Source organism: Pan paniscus, chromosome 19 (assembly GCF_029289425.2).
Source record: "Pan paniscus chromosome 19, NHGRI_mPanPan1-v2.0_pri, whole genome shotgun sequence".
Taxonomy (NCBI): domain Eukaryota; kingdom Metazoa; phylum Chordata; class Mammalia; order Primates; family Hominidae; genus Pan; species Pan paniscus.
In genome coordinates, this window is record NC_073268.2 from 66,755,221 (window position 1) to 66,772,076 (window position 16,856).

Here is a 16,856-nt window from a genome sequence, read left to right on the forward strand (position 1 = left end):
CGGAGGGACATAAGGACACTCCCCTCCACCCCCAACTAACTGAAGCTAGTTAGGCTTTTCTTGGTACATTCTGCTTCTTGGCCTCTCCTTTTTAAGGGACCAGGTTTCCTAGAGAGGAGATCTAGACCCAGGTAGGAAGTGTGTGTGTGTGTGTGTGTGTGTGTGTGTGTGTGTGTTGCAAGGGAGGACAGCAAAAGGCTCAGAAGTGCAAGCTTTGGTGTGGAGAGCAGGGGTACTGGCAGACAGTCACCCCTGCCTCAGATCAGAGGGGAGCATGCTGGCCTTTCCAATATGTGTTCCTGCAAGTGTGAGGGAGCGCGCTCCCCTCTCGGGGAGGAGTTCCTCCGCATTCCCTCTCTGGCTGTTGTGTCACATCTGGAAGTTTGTGTAGGAGTTTCTCCAAGCTCAGAGCCCAGCACAGCTTTTTCTCATTTGGAAATCACAGGCTGGCATTTGGGATGCCGAGAGAGGGGGAGTGGGAGGGGGGCCAGAGGGGGAGAGGGGAGCCTGCCAGGAGTGGGGGGAGGAGGGGGGGGAGGCCTGAACGGCAGGAGCCCTAATGGCTTCCAGAAGTGAGTGTGAGTGAGTGACTGTGCGTCACTCTGTGTGTCTGAGTGTGTCCCTCTAGAGGGGTGGGGGCACAGGAGTTTCTGGAGCCTTCCTTGCCACACTGTCCCAATGCCCCAAGTCTGCCTATTTCTCTTACTTACCTAGGGAGAATTCTCCATTTCTGTCCTCAGAGGAAATGGTGGGGGGAGTGTTCTTCCTGTCTCTTCATCAATTCCCTCCTCCAATTTAATTTCCAAACCCTAAGCTCACCAGAGGAGATTCTGGGGAGAAGGGCTGGGGCTGGAGAATTGAATGGGATTGAGGGGGGGCCAGATCACCCCTTGGCATGCTTTCTGCCCCAGGCCCACTTTCCTTCTGGGTCACACACACACTCCTTCCTACCGGCTCTGCTCCACCGCTCTGCTGGGGGACTCCCCATCACCCGTAGTGCCAGTTGGAGCCATTCCTGGGATTACCCCCACCACACAGCCCCCCCTCACCCTCGCCTGCTCCCGCCCAGCACTCACCCCGCCCTGCCTGCCTCAGCCAGGATGGCGACAGACACAACTGCTCACACGCAGACATGCGCACGCGCGCACACACACACGCGCACACACACACACAGAGTCACAGACGTTTGAATCAGATTTCTGGCCTATTTCCCCTTCCAAAGATTCCAGCGGGCCGTCTCTCTTGTGTCTCTGTGTCTCATGTCTCTGTCTCTGGGTGGAGCCGGCTGCCTTTCTGTGAGCTTCAGTTTTCAATTCAGCTGGAAGCCTCTCTCCCCCTACACCCACGCACTGAAGCATGGTGAGGGGGGAACCACAGGGAAATAGGCTTGTGGGGGGGGGGGTTCTGCTGGGGGAATCCCCCTTTGAGCTTTGGAGCAGGGCGGAGCCCCTACATCTCCTGTTACCCTAGGGGTTGCCGAATCCGATAGACACCAGGAGCCTCTCTGTGGGATGGGTGAGGCAAGGACCTATCCCCCTACCTCCTTATTTACTAGAAGGCCAGGACTCCTGGGTCCAGGCCCATTTTCTCCTCAACGTTCCTTAGTCTCACATTTCCAGGCTCCTAGGTGAGAATGGGGCAGCTGGAGGGCCTGCTTGCCTTCTCAGCTCATGCCCAGAGCCCCTGTGCCCCTAGAGGTGTCCCAGCCACCCCCCTCCTCTCCCTACTTTCCTCACCCTTGCGGCTGCCAGGCTAAGCAAGGGCTCTATCTAGATAAAGCCCCACACAGAGGACTCATTTGTGGAGATAACATGCTGTAGTTCTCTCTCCCAGGAGGGAGGAAAGGAGGAGGGATGGAAGTGGGGTTCCTCTCTCTGCCGTTTCCTTTTTCTCTGCTTTTGATGGTGGGTTGTGGGGAGAAGAAAGATCCTCCCCTCTCCTACCCCCTCTTTGGGATCCACTCCAGCCCGGACAGTCACCATAGCAACAGTAGACATGTGACTGCACAGGTCTCTCATAGTCACTATGGCAACCAGTGTCCCCCGTTCCCTTGGTTACCATGGGGATCTGTCACATGGTTTTCCCCCAACCTGATAACCTGTGGGTCTCCCTGATTCTCGTCCCCTGCATAAGGACAAGACAACAGCCTCAGTCAGGGGAGATCATGTGAGAGGGGTCTTTTTAATTACCATGACAACAAATCCACACCACCTGGTGACACATCCTCCTGTCGTTATGGCAACAGAAGAACATCACACAGTGACATACTGCCATGTTCCCAAGGAAACAAGCCCTACTCTGAGAAGGGTGAAAGACCCCCCCATTAATTATTCCTCTATTCAGAGTGTCCCAAATTGTCGTGTGCCTTGGTCTCTTCCCTGTCCGTTTATGCTTACCTGTTGTGGAAGGAGAGCTGTACAGGGTGGGCAGGATGTTACTTGGAAGTAGGCTGAATTGCCAAGGGACCCTTAAGAAGGGGCTGACATGATCAAGAGCTGTGCATGAGGTTATTTGGGGGCAGGCTTTGCCTGTAAGAGGCCTCCAGTCTGAGCCTGGGTAAGGTGGGGACAGAAAGAAGGGCAACTCCTCTGTGAGTTCACTTCTGTACCTTCCCCCAGTTATAAGCAGTTCACCTCTGTCAAGGGAAACAAGGCAGGAAGACCTGAATGGGGACACACATCTGGCTTCTAGGCAGGGAGACTTATTGATTGGTTGATTCGTTCATTCATTCATTCAGTCTTCCCAGGTATTGATCATCTGCTCCGTGCCAGGCACTGCAGCAAGCTCCGTAGGGGATCTAAAGACGTATCAGAATGCCCCTGCCTGTCAGGAGCCCCAGCTCAGCAGGGGAGGTCGACAAGTGCACAGATTACTAACATGGTGGAACTCTGCCATTAGAGGGGTCCAAGCAGATGTCCTGGGAGCCCCTCTTCCTCAGAGATCTACTGCCTCCACACAGAGACATTCACTCACAGGGGCTCTTTCCAGACCCCCCTTTCCCTGCAGAGGAGAGGAGGGGACCTGCATGGGGAAAGCAGACCAGTTCTTGAGGGTAACTGTGTCTTTCCCTTTCCAAATGATGGCTCCCTTCCTGTCCCCCTTTTTCCAGGGTGACCCCTGGCTGACCCCCATTCTGGGGAGAGATCCACTGCACTCCGGCTCTACTCAGAAAAACAATTCCATGGAAACAGAGCACTTTTTATTTCCTCCCTGTCATCTGCCTACCCCCAAAAACCTAGAACTTTTTTTTTAAACCCTCTTATTCTTGTGAGGGGGTGGGGGTTAGGGAAACTGCAGTGCATTAGGACTCTCGGGGTACCACGGACAGGTGGCGAGCAGGCATGTGAGTCTAGGGGAGAAGGGCCTGGGTGGTGGAGAAGAGAAAGGGGAGGGCTGTCAGGGGTTTGAGGGATTCATGGGCTATGGGGGAGGGCATGTGGCTTGGGAGTCAGAACAGAGATGGGCTATGGCTGGGACCAGCTGGGAGGAAGGTGCATAGGTTCCTGAACATTCCTGCTGGCCTCTTCATGCCTGGCCAAAGCCTTCTCATTCCAGAAGCAAGATTCCACCTGCTCTGGGCCCTACAGAGTCTGGCTTGGTGGGTCATGCCAGGAGCTGCCACAATACCTCCCCCATCCCCATTCCCCAGGGGGTCTCTGGTCTCCTTTCCCCAGTCTCCTGCTCTCTGATCTTTTCTAGCCTCTTTACTCTTCCCCACCCTTCTCATATTTTCCTTAAAGAAAATAGGATACTTGGTCATTTAACTGTGAGTCCAGTGCCTGGAACCTTCTAAGGTCCGGAGGCCGTTTTGTACATTCTCCTGCTGATGGGCTGGAAATGAGTCACTCCATAGAATCCACTGTATGGAAAGACCCAGGGTTTAGAAAGAACCCCTCTCTCCCGCTTGCTGTTTTGGCTGGTCTGGGCTGGAAGCCACAAGCAGGTGTGATGGCGGCAATGGCCTCTTGGGGGAGGGGGTAGACATTGTCCACTCTGCACGGCTTGGGAGCTATGCCCAGCGTGGTGCCTGACACATAATGGGTCCTCAATATTTAAATGTGTGGATATGCCTAGTGGTCATTTGAGGGTGTTGAGAGGTTGGGAGGCTGGTGGTGGAAGAGGGAGCCCCGGGCTCTGGTGCTGTAGCAGGGGGGACTGCAGCTGTGGACGTCTGCCTTCCACCTAGTGCCAGGGCGGTCATGACAGGCAGTTCTGCCTGCCTGAGCAGCTATGGTGTGCAGAGGAAACTATCATAGATCAGGAGCTTGGAAACCACCGTCTCATCCTGGCTTCTCGGGTGACCTTCAGCACATGACTTCGGCATTTCTGGGCCTCAACTTCCTCGAGTTCTGGGGAAGAAAATGATCTACCCCAGATATTTCACAGGGCTGTTGTGAGCATCAACTGTGGCATTGTGTGAAAGTGCTTGGTAAACTGTAAGGCAGGCATAATCCGACTTTAGGTTTGTATAACACATTCACATACAGTATCTCATTTGCTTCTCACATCTACCCTGTGAGGTAGGGAGAATAGGATTCAGATTCTGCAGCAAACTCATGGTGTCTGGCATTTCCACAGGCATGATCGATTTATTCCCCAAATGGCTTGTGCAAATAGTCAGGGTATTTGTGGCTTGTCTTCCTTTACAGATGAGGAAGCTGGGTCCAGAGAGGTGAGATGACCAAGGTGGGACTCCCCTTCTCTGATGGGGAGTCTGGGGCTGGGGGCTGGTCTGCGTGTATGTCAGGGCCCTGGCACCACACCTGCTTAGCCTCAGATGGAGCCAGGAGGTAAACGAGGAGGAGGTGTTAGGGTGGGGTCGGGGGGCCGGCCTCAGCTCCAGCCTTGGCCAGCTGTTTCCTTGACTGCCAGTACCTGGTTTGAGCGCATCAGCATGTTGGTCATCCTTCTCAACTGCGTGACCCTGGGCATGTTCCGGCCGTGCGAGGACATCGCCTGTGACTCCCAGCGCTGCCGGATCCTGCAGGTGAGTGTGTGTGTGTGTGTGTGTGTGTGTGTTGGGGGTTGGCCCCTCTTAATCTTAATACCCTCTACTCCTCTGCAAGAGGCCCTGACCCAACTGGTGGGGGCTAGGGTGGGACTAGAGGGTATTCCCTCACCCACGTCTCAGTTTCAGCCACCTCTTGTCCCCACATCAGGCCTTTGATGACTTCATCTTTGCCTTCTTTGCCGTGGAGATGGTGGTGAAGATGGTGGCCTTGGGCATCTTTGGGAAAAAGTGTTACCTGGGAGACACTTGGAACCGGCTTGACTTTTTCATCGTCATCGCAGGGTGAGGGCCTGGGCTGGGGTGGGAGAGCAATGGATCAGATCGGTCCCTTCCCCAGGGCCAGGGTTCTGGGCCTGTGACCTCTCAGCTCCAGCCCAGTTACAGCACCACTTTCTCCCTGGCTATCTCCTGAGGGTCTGAGGCTGCCCTGCCTCTAGCACTGTAGCCTATATTCTAAATTCCAAGGCCCTCTTCCTAATTCTGCCCCCTTCTCTGATGGGCAATCTGTCCTTGTCTCGGGGTAGCCTTGCCCCCCAGACAGAGAGCCGGATCTTCAGGGTCCCTTGGTGAAGGAGAAGAAGGGGTCAGAGGTCATCCTGCTGCCCCTAAAGCAGGATTCCTCATTGACCTCTTTTGACCCCACTGTGGCCTCAGACTCAAAGGGCCTCCCTTTGGGCCCCTCCCTGCAGGATGCTGGAGTACTCGCTGGACCTGCAGAACGTCAGCTTCTCAGCTGTCAGGACAGTCCGTGTGCTGCGACCGCTCAGGGCCATTAACCGGGTGCCCAGTGAGTGACCCCTCAGCCCTCAGCCCCTGAAGAGAGCCCCAGGAGGAAATGTGGAACTCTCAGACCCCACCTCTACTACTGTGTCCTCACCTGACCCCTCACAGGCCCCGTCAGAGAAGGGCTCAGTGGGGAGCTGGGGTTGCTGGAACAAAATGGAACTCCTGAATGTGGCACTATGGGAGTTACCTGGGAAAACCCCACCTCATTTTAGCCTGGCTTTAGGTCAGAGTCTCAGAAACATCTCAGATGACCCTCTCCCTTCAGCTAGATGACCACTCCCCCCGGGAGGATAGGGGTGTGGGGACTGGAGAGGCTGACAGGCAAGGAGTGGACGCAAAGTGCTAATGGCCTTTTCTAGCCAGAACAGCCTCTCGTGCAATCTGGTTCTTGCTGGTGAGACACGCTGGCCACGCTGAACGTGACTTCTCTCAAGACAAGGCCACTCCATGTCTCACCCTCCGCCTCTGTCCCCTTCCTCCTTCCCGCCCCCTTCCAACCCATTGCAGTGACTGCCAGGCCCATTATCTAAATTAAACTGCATTGGTTTCTGGAGCCAGCGAGGCTTTGGCAGCTCTAGTTCCCCCTACATACTGCCCCCTCCCTTTGCTCAGGCCCCCTTTGCAACTCCCCAACCTACACAAGCTGCAGATGGTCCCTGCTGTGGTCCTAGGAGTGGGGTGGTTGGCGAGGAATGCATGTTTCTGGGGCTCAGTGCCTGTTTGTGTACCTGATGTAGCAGCAGCCCCCTGCGCTCTGTGTGTGTGTGTGTGTGTGTGTGTGTGTGTGTGTGTGTGTGTGTGTGATGTTGCTGCTGCCCCTGGGAGGGCAGAGCTGTTGAATGTGTCCTCTGGGGCTCGGGGTGTGTTGGTGTTAACAGGAGCTCCAGAAGAGGGGCATGCCTCGCCTCCTCTCCCGCCCCAGGTGATTGCTGGCAGATTTATAGGCCTCTGTCTAACCACCGGTGTAATTCCCTTAATGCAAACCCTGAGGAATTGATCTCAGTTGGAGCACAGAGAAGCTGAAGGGGGATGGGGTAGGAGGAGGGGGAGGGAGACTGAGTGAGAAAACTGGGCTGGCAGGGGCGAGGCTGGGCGCTGCAGTCACCAAGAGGGTTAATTAGCTGCTGCTTAGCAGCTTTTGCCCTGGAGGGGCCAGGGGGCCATAGATGGCACTTTGGGGGTGAAGCCAGCCATTAGAGATCTGTCTGCTTGACGAGGGCTTGGTGGACTGGGGGCTGGTTCAGACCATTTGGGCCGGTTGGGTTCTAGACCTGGAGTACGGAGAGAGGGAAGTAACCCTAACAGGGCTTTTGAGGAGGGGGTTTCAGTGGCTTTCCCTATGGAGGGGGTTGTAAATTGATGGACTTCTGAGAAGACAGTATTGTATCTCTTCAGGTCCTGATTTGGGGATCTGGACCAAGCAGGGAATAGTTTCAGGGAAGCAGGGCTCAGAGCCATAGTGAAGCACAGGGCATCTTGGCCCCTGCCTAGGAGCTGGCTCTCAAAATGAGATTCCTGCCTGCTGTCATTCCTCCTGGAGTTCGCTGCCTCAGTTTCCCTAATGACTCTGGTGGTGATAACTTAGAAAGGTCAAGTGACTGTGCCTGTTGAGAGAAGGAAGTAGGTAGGGAGTGTGCGTGTGAATGTGTGCGGGTGTGGGTGTGTGTTGGAGAGGGATTCGGAAGCCAAAGCCTGGGTTCGAGTTCCGGCACCTACACTTAGCAGCTGTGTGATACTGGGTGAGTCAAGTCATTTCTCCAAGCCTCAGACTTCTCATCTGTGAATTGGGAGTGATATTATCCACATGTGATGATGTTGGGAGAGTTAGGAGGGGCCACAGTTTCCCCAGCTCACTGTTGGTGGTACTGTGCAGATTACCGTGGGCAAGCCACAAGGGGAAGTGGGTCAGGGCAAGGGGCTGCAGAGGCTATCTGGGGAGTCAGAGGTGTCTGTTGGTCTCCCCTCCAGCTTGAGCCGGGCCGTCTCAGCCTCAGAGTCCCTGGTGGGGCCCCTCCGGGAGTGCTGCCGGGCCGTGGCAGTCAGCCTAGCCCGGCCAGCCTGGTGTCCCCAGCGTGGCTTCTGCCCCCACAGGCATGCGCATCCTTGTCACGTTGCTGCTGGATACGCTGCCCATGCTGGGCAACGTCCTGCTGCTCTGCTTCTTCGTCTTCTTCATCTTCGGCATCGTCGGCGTCCAGCTGTGGGCAGGGCTGCTTCGGAACCGATGCTTCCTACCTGAGAATTTCAGCCTGTGAGCGGTGGACAGGGTCCAGGGAGGACCTGGGAGTGGTTATGGGGCTGGGCACCCCCCCAAGTTCCTCACTTCCGGTTGCTACTGACATATCTGTTCTAACATCTGAGACATATCTGGTTCTCAAACTTGGCTACCCATTGGAACCACCTGGGGAGTTTTAAAAAGTGCTGATGCCTGGGTGCCACCTCCAGAGATTCTGATTTCATTGCTCTGGGGCTCAGCTTGGATGTAAGGATTTTTTCAACCCCTCCAGTGATCCTAACTTGCAGTGAAATTTGAAAATCACTATTCCAGGATGTGACCTTCCAACATCCTGAGTCTGGAGTTTCCCCACTCAGGCCTCATGCTCCTGGTGCCCACAAATCCCTGCCCTGCCCAGTCCCTTCCCCATTCTTGGTTCTGCCCTGCTCACCCTATATGCCTCGAGCACTCGTGCCATCTCTCCCTTCCTGGGCCCTCTCCCTGGAGAGCCCACTCCCCAGTCTCACCCCTGTTCCCCTTCCCATCCTGCAGCCCCCTGAGCGTGGACCTGGAGCGCTATTACCAGACAGAGAACGAGGATGAGAGCCCCTTCATCTGCTCCCAGCCACGCGAGAACGGCATGCGGTCCTGCAGAAGCGTGCCCACGCTGCGCGGGGAGGGGGGCGGTGGCCCACCTTGCGGTCTGGACTATGAGGCCTACAACAGCTCCAGCAACACCACCTGTGTCAACTGGAACCAGTACTACACCAACTGCTCAGCGGGGGAGCACAACCCCTTCAAGGGCGCCATCAACTTTGACAACATTGGCTATGCCTGGATCGCCATCTTCCAGGTGGGGCAGCCTGGGCCCCGGGAGCTTCCCCAGAACACCAGCCCCAGGACACAGCCCAGGATCGGAGTGGTCGCTCTCAGGGTTGGGGTGGGGGTCAAGGCCTCTGGAGGAGACTGAAGGAGGATTTGGTGGGCCCATAGTCAGCCTGCCCCTCTGCACCCCCTAGGTCATCACGCTGGAGGGCTGGGTCGACATCATGTACTTTGTGATGGATGCTCATTCCTTCTACAATTTCATCTACTTCATCCTCCTCATCATCGTGAGTGACTCCTCAGATCCCCGTGGGGATGGGCGATCCTGGGGACACCTGTGGGGGCAGTCCAGAGAGGGGATAGTTTGCTCTGTCTGAAGTTTTTAGCTCTCAGGACAAGTCCTGTAGAGAGGGCATCCATCATATAGTAGGAGGGACACCAGATGCAGAGTCAGGAGGAAATCCAAGGTCAAGGCGGGACTTAACTGCTATTGGGACCTTGGGCAAGTCATTCTCCATGAGGCCTCCAGCACTGCTCTGGGCCTCTGTTTCTTCATGGGTAAAATGAATGGTTCTCAACCTGAGATGATACCACCTCTCCCAGAGGGCGTTTGGAAATGGGAAAGGGTGATTCTGGTTTTGATTTTTTTTAATAGCTTTATTGAGACATAACTCACATATCATTCAATTCATCCCTTTGAATGAATCCAGTGCTTTTTTAAGCATGTTTACAGAGTTCTGTTTTTTTGTAAGGACAAGGGGAGTGCAATTGGCAATTTGTTACTGGGGGAGGGGAGAGAAGCTAAACATCCTGAAATGCTTGCAAATAAAGAATTATTCTACCCAAAATTCTGATCAGTGATCAATTGGTGTTAAATGCTGCCTGATCTCTTATTCCTGCCAGTTCAGAAATTGCCAGACTTTAAGAAGGCAGAAGACGGAGGCAAAAGCAGGAATATTTAATAGTTTTAATCACTACCATTCATAGTTAATAACTTCATCGCCACCACTTTGAGCTAATATTTATTGAGCACTTACTATGCGCCAGCCCCTGATCTAAGCACTTTCAATGTGCTGGTGCATTTAATCCTCACCGTGATCCTCTCCATTTTACAGATGAGGAAACTGACATTTCCTCATTTATCTGACCCTACCAGACGCTTTGCCTATGCTGTGTATTAATCTCCAAGAGTGGGGCATCACTGCTGACGTATGCTGTAACATCTGCTGCCTGTTTAATCCTCGTCGTCCCCTGTGAGGTGCCAGGGCAGGGATTGTGGTCCCCATCTCTTAAATGAGAATTCGGCGCCCCAGAGGGTGGGTCACTGGGCCAAGATCACACAGAAAGTAAGCGGCTGGGGCTGAGAATTCAGTCCCAGGCTAACGACTCCACATTCAGCCTTTCTTCCATGTCACCAAGAGGCCAACGACAGAGCCAGACAGAGGGACAGACATTGAGAGAAAGAGATTAAGAAAGATTAAGATCTACTCAGGACCTAGGACTAGCTCCAGAGAGAGATGAAGACAAAATAAGGCAGCTCCTTGTGAGAGACAGAGGGTAGGCCCTGAGAAAGAGCAAGTCCCCAAGGCCACCTCCTTCTGCCTGCGTAACTTCCCCTGGTGCGGAAGAGTGGGCAGGCTTGGGGCGAAGCCTGACGAGGCCTGTTCCCATCCCTGGCCACCACCTCAAGGGGTGAGGCCAGTGCTTCAGGGAAGTGGGGTCTTCTCACCATGTGGCCCCCCCACCCCCACTCCCTTTCCCTCCTGGGCTTGGGAGAGGGGGAAGGAAGCAGACAGGGAGATAAGGGGCCTAGTTTCCACCCTCCCACACACCCCCTGAAAAATCTTTCCTAACAGCTCTCTGGAATCACACTAGTGAAGCTAATTATCATAATTACTAGGACACGATCTAGAAAAAAAAAATCTGCTTTGTCACCATAAATATTCATTTCCTTCATTTGGGATTGTTGTCCAAGCAATGGCTGTTCCAGAGTTCTGGGGAAACTGAGGTGTGGAGATGGGGACTGGGGTGGTGTGAGCAAGTCAGGTGGCAGCCTGACTAGTCTGTAGGGTCAAGGGTTCAGCCCCTCCCACATCTGAAGGAGGGGGGCACAGGGAAAATGGGGACAGACAAGGCCAATGGTCCCTGTTTTCAGATGAGGATATGAGGTCCCATGGCTAAGGGTCTCTCGCCCAAAGTCACACAGCTAGAATTGGGGCTAGAGGCAGGAGTCTTGTAAATGATGTTTTCGTCAAGATCTCAAGGCTCAATATAATTTGAAAACCGCATGTCCCTAATATTGCATTCATTTCCACAGCATTCGCTACTCCTAATGGAAATTGCGGAAGGGGTGCTGCGTCTCTGCAGGTGTGCGTGTTTAGGGACAGGGAATTTGAGAGATTGCAGGATAACACCATGTTCAATAGCAATATCTTGGAATTTCATAGAGCTTGGTTCCAGTCTTAGCCTTGCTCTGAATTAGCTGAGTGATCTTGGGCAAATGTTTGACCTCTGTGGACCTCAGTTTCCTTACCTGTCTGATGGAGATTACAATAGCATCACCTCCTGAGGCTGTCTTAAAAATAAAATGAGATAATGCTTGGAAAATAACTGAGCGTGGCGCCTGGCTCATAGGAATGCCTCTGTATGCGGTGGCTGGCATTGTGATTCACTTTTCTTCAGGACGTCTCCTCTTCCTTTCCCCACCCCTACAGGTGGGCTCCTTCTTCATGATCAACCTGTGCCTGGTGGTGATTGCCACGCAGTTCTCAGAGACCAAGCAGCGGGAAAGCCAGCTGATGCGGGAGCAGCGTGTGCGGTTCCTGTCCAACGCCAGCACCCTGGCTAGCTTCTCTGAGCCCGGCAGCTGCTATGAGGAGCTGCTCAAGTACCTGGTATACATCCTTCGTAAGGCAGCCCGCAGGCTGGCTCAGGTCTCTCGGGCAGCAGGTGTGCGGGTTGGGCTGCTCAGCAGCCCAGCACCCCTCGGGGGCCAGGAGACCCAGCCCAGCAGCAGCTGCTCTCGCGCCCACCGCCGCCTATCCGTCCACCACCTGGTGCACCACCACCACCACCATCACCACCACTACCACCTGGGCAATGGGACGCTCAGGGCCCCCCGGGCCAGCCCGGAGATCCAGGACAGGGATGCCAATGGGTCCCGCCGGCTCATGCTGCCACCACCCTCGACGCCTGCCCTATCCGGGGCCCCCCCTGGTGGCGCAGAGTCTGTGCACAGCTTCTACCATGCCGACTGCCACTTAGAGCCAGTCCGCTGCCAGGCGCCCCCTCCCAGGTCCCCATCTGAGGCATCCGGCAGGACTGTGGGCAGCGGGAAGGTGTATCCCACCGTGCACACCAGCCCTCCACCAGAGACGCTGAAGGAGAAGGCACTAGTAGAGGTGGCTGCCAGCTCTGGGCCCCCAACCCTCACCAGCCTCAACATCCCACCCGGGCCCTACAGCTCCATGCACAAGCTGCTGGAGACACAGAGTACAGGTGAGAACTCTGGGTGGAGGCATGTGGGTGCCCTCGTCTGGGGACTGGGTGGCGTCCCAGAGGGGACTAGGGGGTCTGGAGTCAGAGGGACCAGGGCTTATATTCTCATGCTGCCTCTCATGGCTTAGGCACCTTCAACCAGTCACATCCCTGCTTTGAGCTCGAATTTTCTCATCTGCTAAAGTGGAACTCATAATTCCTACATTGTAATAGCAGTAACTATCATGTAATAAGCACCTGCTTCATGCTGTTTGCAATGATGTCTAGCAACTGTTGCACACAGCAATGGCTGTGTGCCTGTCACATGCTTTGCGGGCAAAATTCCATTGGATCCTTTCTATCCATTAAGTGATAGCCTTTCTTAGCATCCCCATTGTGTGGATGAGAACCAGGAGGCTTGAGGGGATTGCATGATTTGCCCAAGGCTTTGCTATTGGTGAGGGGCGGACTCGGGGCCCGCACTCGGGACTCCTTGTTGTGAGGCTCAGAGAGGAAATGGTGTGTGACTGTGCCCAGCTTCATGCCCCACTGGCTAAACCTGAGTCTCATTGGCTCCGCACAGGGAGACCCAGTTCAGGGAGCTGCTTGTCTGATGGGTGACACTCCCAGTGTCGTGGGGGCAGTGAGACACATAGGGACGTCGGGCTCTCCCCAGCAGACAGGTTCACTGTAGCTGCAGCCCACGGCCTGTGTTTCAGGAAGGATGTGGCACGTGGGGAGCAGCGGGATATTCGTGGGGATGTTACGTGGGAATGTGGGCTGGGACCAGAAGGTGCTATCACAGAACCCAGAGCGAAAGGTTTCTATGCCAGCTCCTCCACTACCCTGCCACGGGACGTGGGCCAGTCACATGCACCCACGTTTTTATTTCCTCCTGTGTAAAAGGCAAGGCTGGGCCCATAATTACTGTCAGTGGGTGCTTACTGACTCCCTCCTGTGTGCAGATGCAGTCAAGGGAGAAATGTCACTGAGAGCCCACCTGGGGCCAGGCCCTGAGCGGGGGGCTTCCACATCCATGCTTTACCTGGTACTCTCTGAGGTTCTCATATTCTGTGATCAAAGCTGGATTTAAAGGGACATTGATGTCTTGGGCTAGGTCCCTGAGTGTGTGCGCACGAGTGCATCTAGTATGCGTGTATGTGTCTATGTCCATGAAGGGGTCCAGTGTGTGTGTGTGCGTGTGTGCATGCACGTGTCTGGTGTTCATATGCATATGTGTGCACATGTGCTTGATGTGTGTAGGTGCATGTGCGATGTGAAGCTCTTTCCTTGGTGTGTGTGCATGTGTGCATATGTCTGGCATATGTGCCGTGTGTGAATGTGTTTGTGCACACATGTATTGGTATGTGCATGTATGTGTGCCCATATGGTGGTATGCAAATAGTATACATGTGTACACGAGTGTGTGCATCTGGAGCACGTGTGCAGGTGCACGTGTCTGATGTGGGTGTGTGTGCAAGTGCACGTGTGTGGGCGTGTCTTAAGGATCCCATGGAAAGTGCTGCTCAGAACAGTGTTGATGTAGTCCTGGCTTCTGGGAAGGGGAAGGGGAGCGAGGCTCCTTGCTGAAGGCACCTAGGATATAGGAGCTGTCCAGGACCTCAGAGGACATCCAGGCCACCTCTCTGAGCCCCAGGACACTTAGCAGTGACTGTCAATGAAGTGCTATTGACATTAGGGCATCTTGTGGGTCAAGACTGCCCACCTTGCCTGACATTCAGCACCCCTGGCCCACTAAGTGCCTAGCACCCCATCACTGTAACAACCCCAGACTCCCTGACTCATTTTACACATACTCAGAGGGCGGGGTAGCCCCAGGTACGAGACTCTGGAGCCTCTCATCTCTACTCTCCTGTTCCAGGTGCCTGCCAAAGCTCTTGCAAGATCTCCAGCCCTTGCTTGAAAGTAGACAGTGGAGCCTGTGGTCCAGACAGCTGCCCCTACTGTGCCCGGGCCGGGGCAGGGGAGGTGGAGCTCGCCGACCGCGAAATGCCTGACTCAGACAGCGAGGCAGTTTATGAGTTCACACAGGATGCCCAGCACAGCGACCTCCGGGACCCCCACAGCCGGCGGCAACGGAGCCTGGGCCCAGATGCAGAGCCCAGCTCTGTGCTGGCCTTCTGGAGGCTAATCTGTGACACCTTCCGAAAGATTGTGGACAGCAAGTACTTTGGCCGGGGAATCATGATCGCCATCCTGGTCAACACACTCAGCATGGGCATCGAATACCACGAGCAGGTAGGAGAGTGGGCAGAGGCAGGGCTCCTGCCAGCTGCTTTTCGCCTGGGGCTGGGGCCTTCTACCTCCCTCCGCACCCCTCCTCCTGAGCTCAGCTTCCTCTCCATGCTGCTAGCCCACCTGGCAGGTAGGAGGGGAGGTGGGTGATGGAGCAATGCATGGAGATTCTCTAGAGGGAGTGCTTAAAGTCTCTGAGTATGGAGGTTGCCTCAGGTAGGCCACAGGGTATGTTCTACCCAGGAAGGCTGCTCAGAGGAGGCTGGCTTTGAAGGATGTGAACAAGTGGTGAGCGTCAGCATGTGGGGAGAGGCGCGTCACTGGGAGACGTTTGGGTCTTTGGAGAAGGTGTAGTGTGGAGGGCGGGTGTTGGAGGTCCTGTGGCATCCATCTGACCCACTAAGTCCGGGTGTGACTGATTGGAGGCAGGAGGGGCCATGTAAACAGGGGTGCAGAGGGGAGGGTTGGTGCCTGCGCCTGGGTGGAATGAAGGCCTGTTGGGGTCAGGGAGGGAGGCAGTCTTTCCTGGCCTCCCGTCTGGGAGCCGTGCTGTGAACCAGGGCAGCTCAGGGTGGATAAGAGTGCCCAGCATGGCAAGGGGACTTGAAGCCATCGCGTTTGAGGAATGATTCTAAGAACCGGGATGTTTAGTGAGGAGGAGCAAGGGCTCAGCAGGGACAGGCAAGCTGTCTTCAAATATTTGAAGGGCTGTCATGTGGAAGAGGAAGCAGGCTTGTTTTGTGGGGCTGATGGCTGCAAGCAATAGGATCTGGGCTGAGGGGGAGGAGGCTTTTCTAACCCTCAGAGCTATGCAGAGATAGAAAGGGTAGCCTGGGGGACCCCACTGATCCCCCACCATGAGCTGAAGATGCCCGCTTGTTGGCGGTCCAAGCAGGCACCATGGGTCCTCACAACTGGATTTGGCTCCCTCTTCCACAGGGTTTTTTTCAGAAGTCGCTCCCCCTCCCCACAGTCTGGCCTTTCAGGTCACCCCTGTGGCTGATTCTTAGAAAAGGAGAGAGGCTAGCAAGCAGGTGCTGCAGTTCACAGTCCTCCCAGGCTCTGCTCTCCTGGGTGTTCTGGCCTCCCTGGGGCAGCACGGAGGCACTGGGCCATCAGAACCCAACCTTCCCTGGTTTGGAACGAAGGCCACGCACCTCCCCACCTCCGCACCCTCCCAATCAGGAGCAGAGGCGGAGGGGGCCAGTGGTGTGGAGTGGCTCTTACACCAGCACAGCACTCTGTGAAAGGGGCATCTCAAAAAGGTGGTACAGGCAGGGTGGTACGGGCATGCTGGGAGGTCTGGGTTGAGGCTGAGGGGCACAGGACAAGCCGGGTCTGGAGCAGACAGTGAGGTGTTCACTTTTCTGGGGGATTCGAAGCCCGCCCCGACACCACTGACCTCTGCACCTGCAATATTTCGAGCACCCAGCTTTTACCCAAGACTGCTCGACCTGGCCAGGTGCACCCCTCCCCATCACCATCACACATTGGCGTCCCTTCCTCTAACCTCCACAGGGCCCCCTCCAAGCAGCCATGAGGTGGAGAGAGAGTGGGACCCTGGCTGCAGTGCCAGCGGGTGGGCGCACATGACACCACGGTGGGCATGTTGTGTCTGGGCTACGTGGGTGTGGGTGTGTGTGCACATGCCAACTCTGCCAGCCTCCCAGGGAGAGGTGCTCCACTCTGCCAGATTGGTGGCAGTGGGGGGTGGGCAGCATTTTCTGCTTCTGGGACCCAGGTGGTGACAGCCCCTAACCTCCCATTACTCAGGCTCCCTGAACCTCAGCCTCCTTTCCCTCACCCCTGTTCCGGCCATGGTCAGGTGCCCCTCCCCCAGGGGGCACCTCCCCAGTGCCCCCTCCCTACCCCGGGGGGAGCACTCAGCAGTCCCTGCCCAGCCGATGCTGCTGGTGGAGGTTTTGATTGCACTGGGAAGAAGCTGAGTCACACAGACCCAGGGCAGATGAAGCCTTGGCAAGAGGGCTTTCAGTTAGATGTCAAGAAGGACGCCCCTTTGGAGAGAAGGCAGCAGCCATCAGTCAGGGGTGCCTGCACCTTCTTCTTGCTCAGGCTCCTGAGGAAGGGCAGAGACAGCCCAGGGCTCCCACTAAGTCCTCAGCAGCAGGGAGGCCTCACTCAGTGACAGCAGTGTCTGCTCCAGGGAGGGTTTTGTCCGCATACCTGGTGCTGAGGGCCCCATGGGGGTGAGCGGGAGTCCCCAGCAGGCTGGGCAGATGACTGACAGCTGCCCAGCGGGCTCAGGGGTGCGGAGAGTAAGAAGTC

The 16,856-nt window shown here is 55.5% G+C and overlaps 1 protein-coding gene across 22 annotated transcripts in view; it reads left to right on the forward strand.

Annotated features, from left to right (window-relative positions):
* The window catches only part of CACNA1G (calcium voltage-gated channel subunit alpha1 G), a 67,001-nt gene that overhangs the window by 3,297 nt on the left and 46,848 nt on the right, over positions 1 to 16,856 (forward strand). For 21 of the 22 annotated variants that reach the window (XM_063599259.1, XM_063599258.1, XM_063599260.1 and 18 more), the window contains exons 2-9: positions 4,875 to 4,987; positions 5,160 to 5,293; positions 5,701 to 5,798; positions 7,889 to 8,048; positions 8,565 to 8,865; positions 9,032 to 9,124; positions 11,552 to 12,335; positions 14,197 to 14,573. In XM_063599259.1, the coding sequence (XP_063455329.1) occupies positions 4,875 to 4,987; positions 5,160 to 5,293; positions 5,701 to 5,798; positions 7,889 to 8,048; positions 8,565 to 8,865; positions 9,032 to 9,124; positions 11,552 to 12,335; positions 14,197 to 14,573 (2,060 nt within the window). The remainder of the gene's footprint in view (positions 1 to 4,874; positions 4,988 to 5,159; positions 5,294 to 5,700; positions 5,799 to 7,888; positions 8,049 to 8,564; positions 8,866 to 9,031; positions 9,125 to 11,551; positions 12,336 to 14,196; positions 14,574 to 16,856) is intronic. The other variant, XM_055100956.2, reaches the window with a different exon arrangement.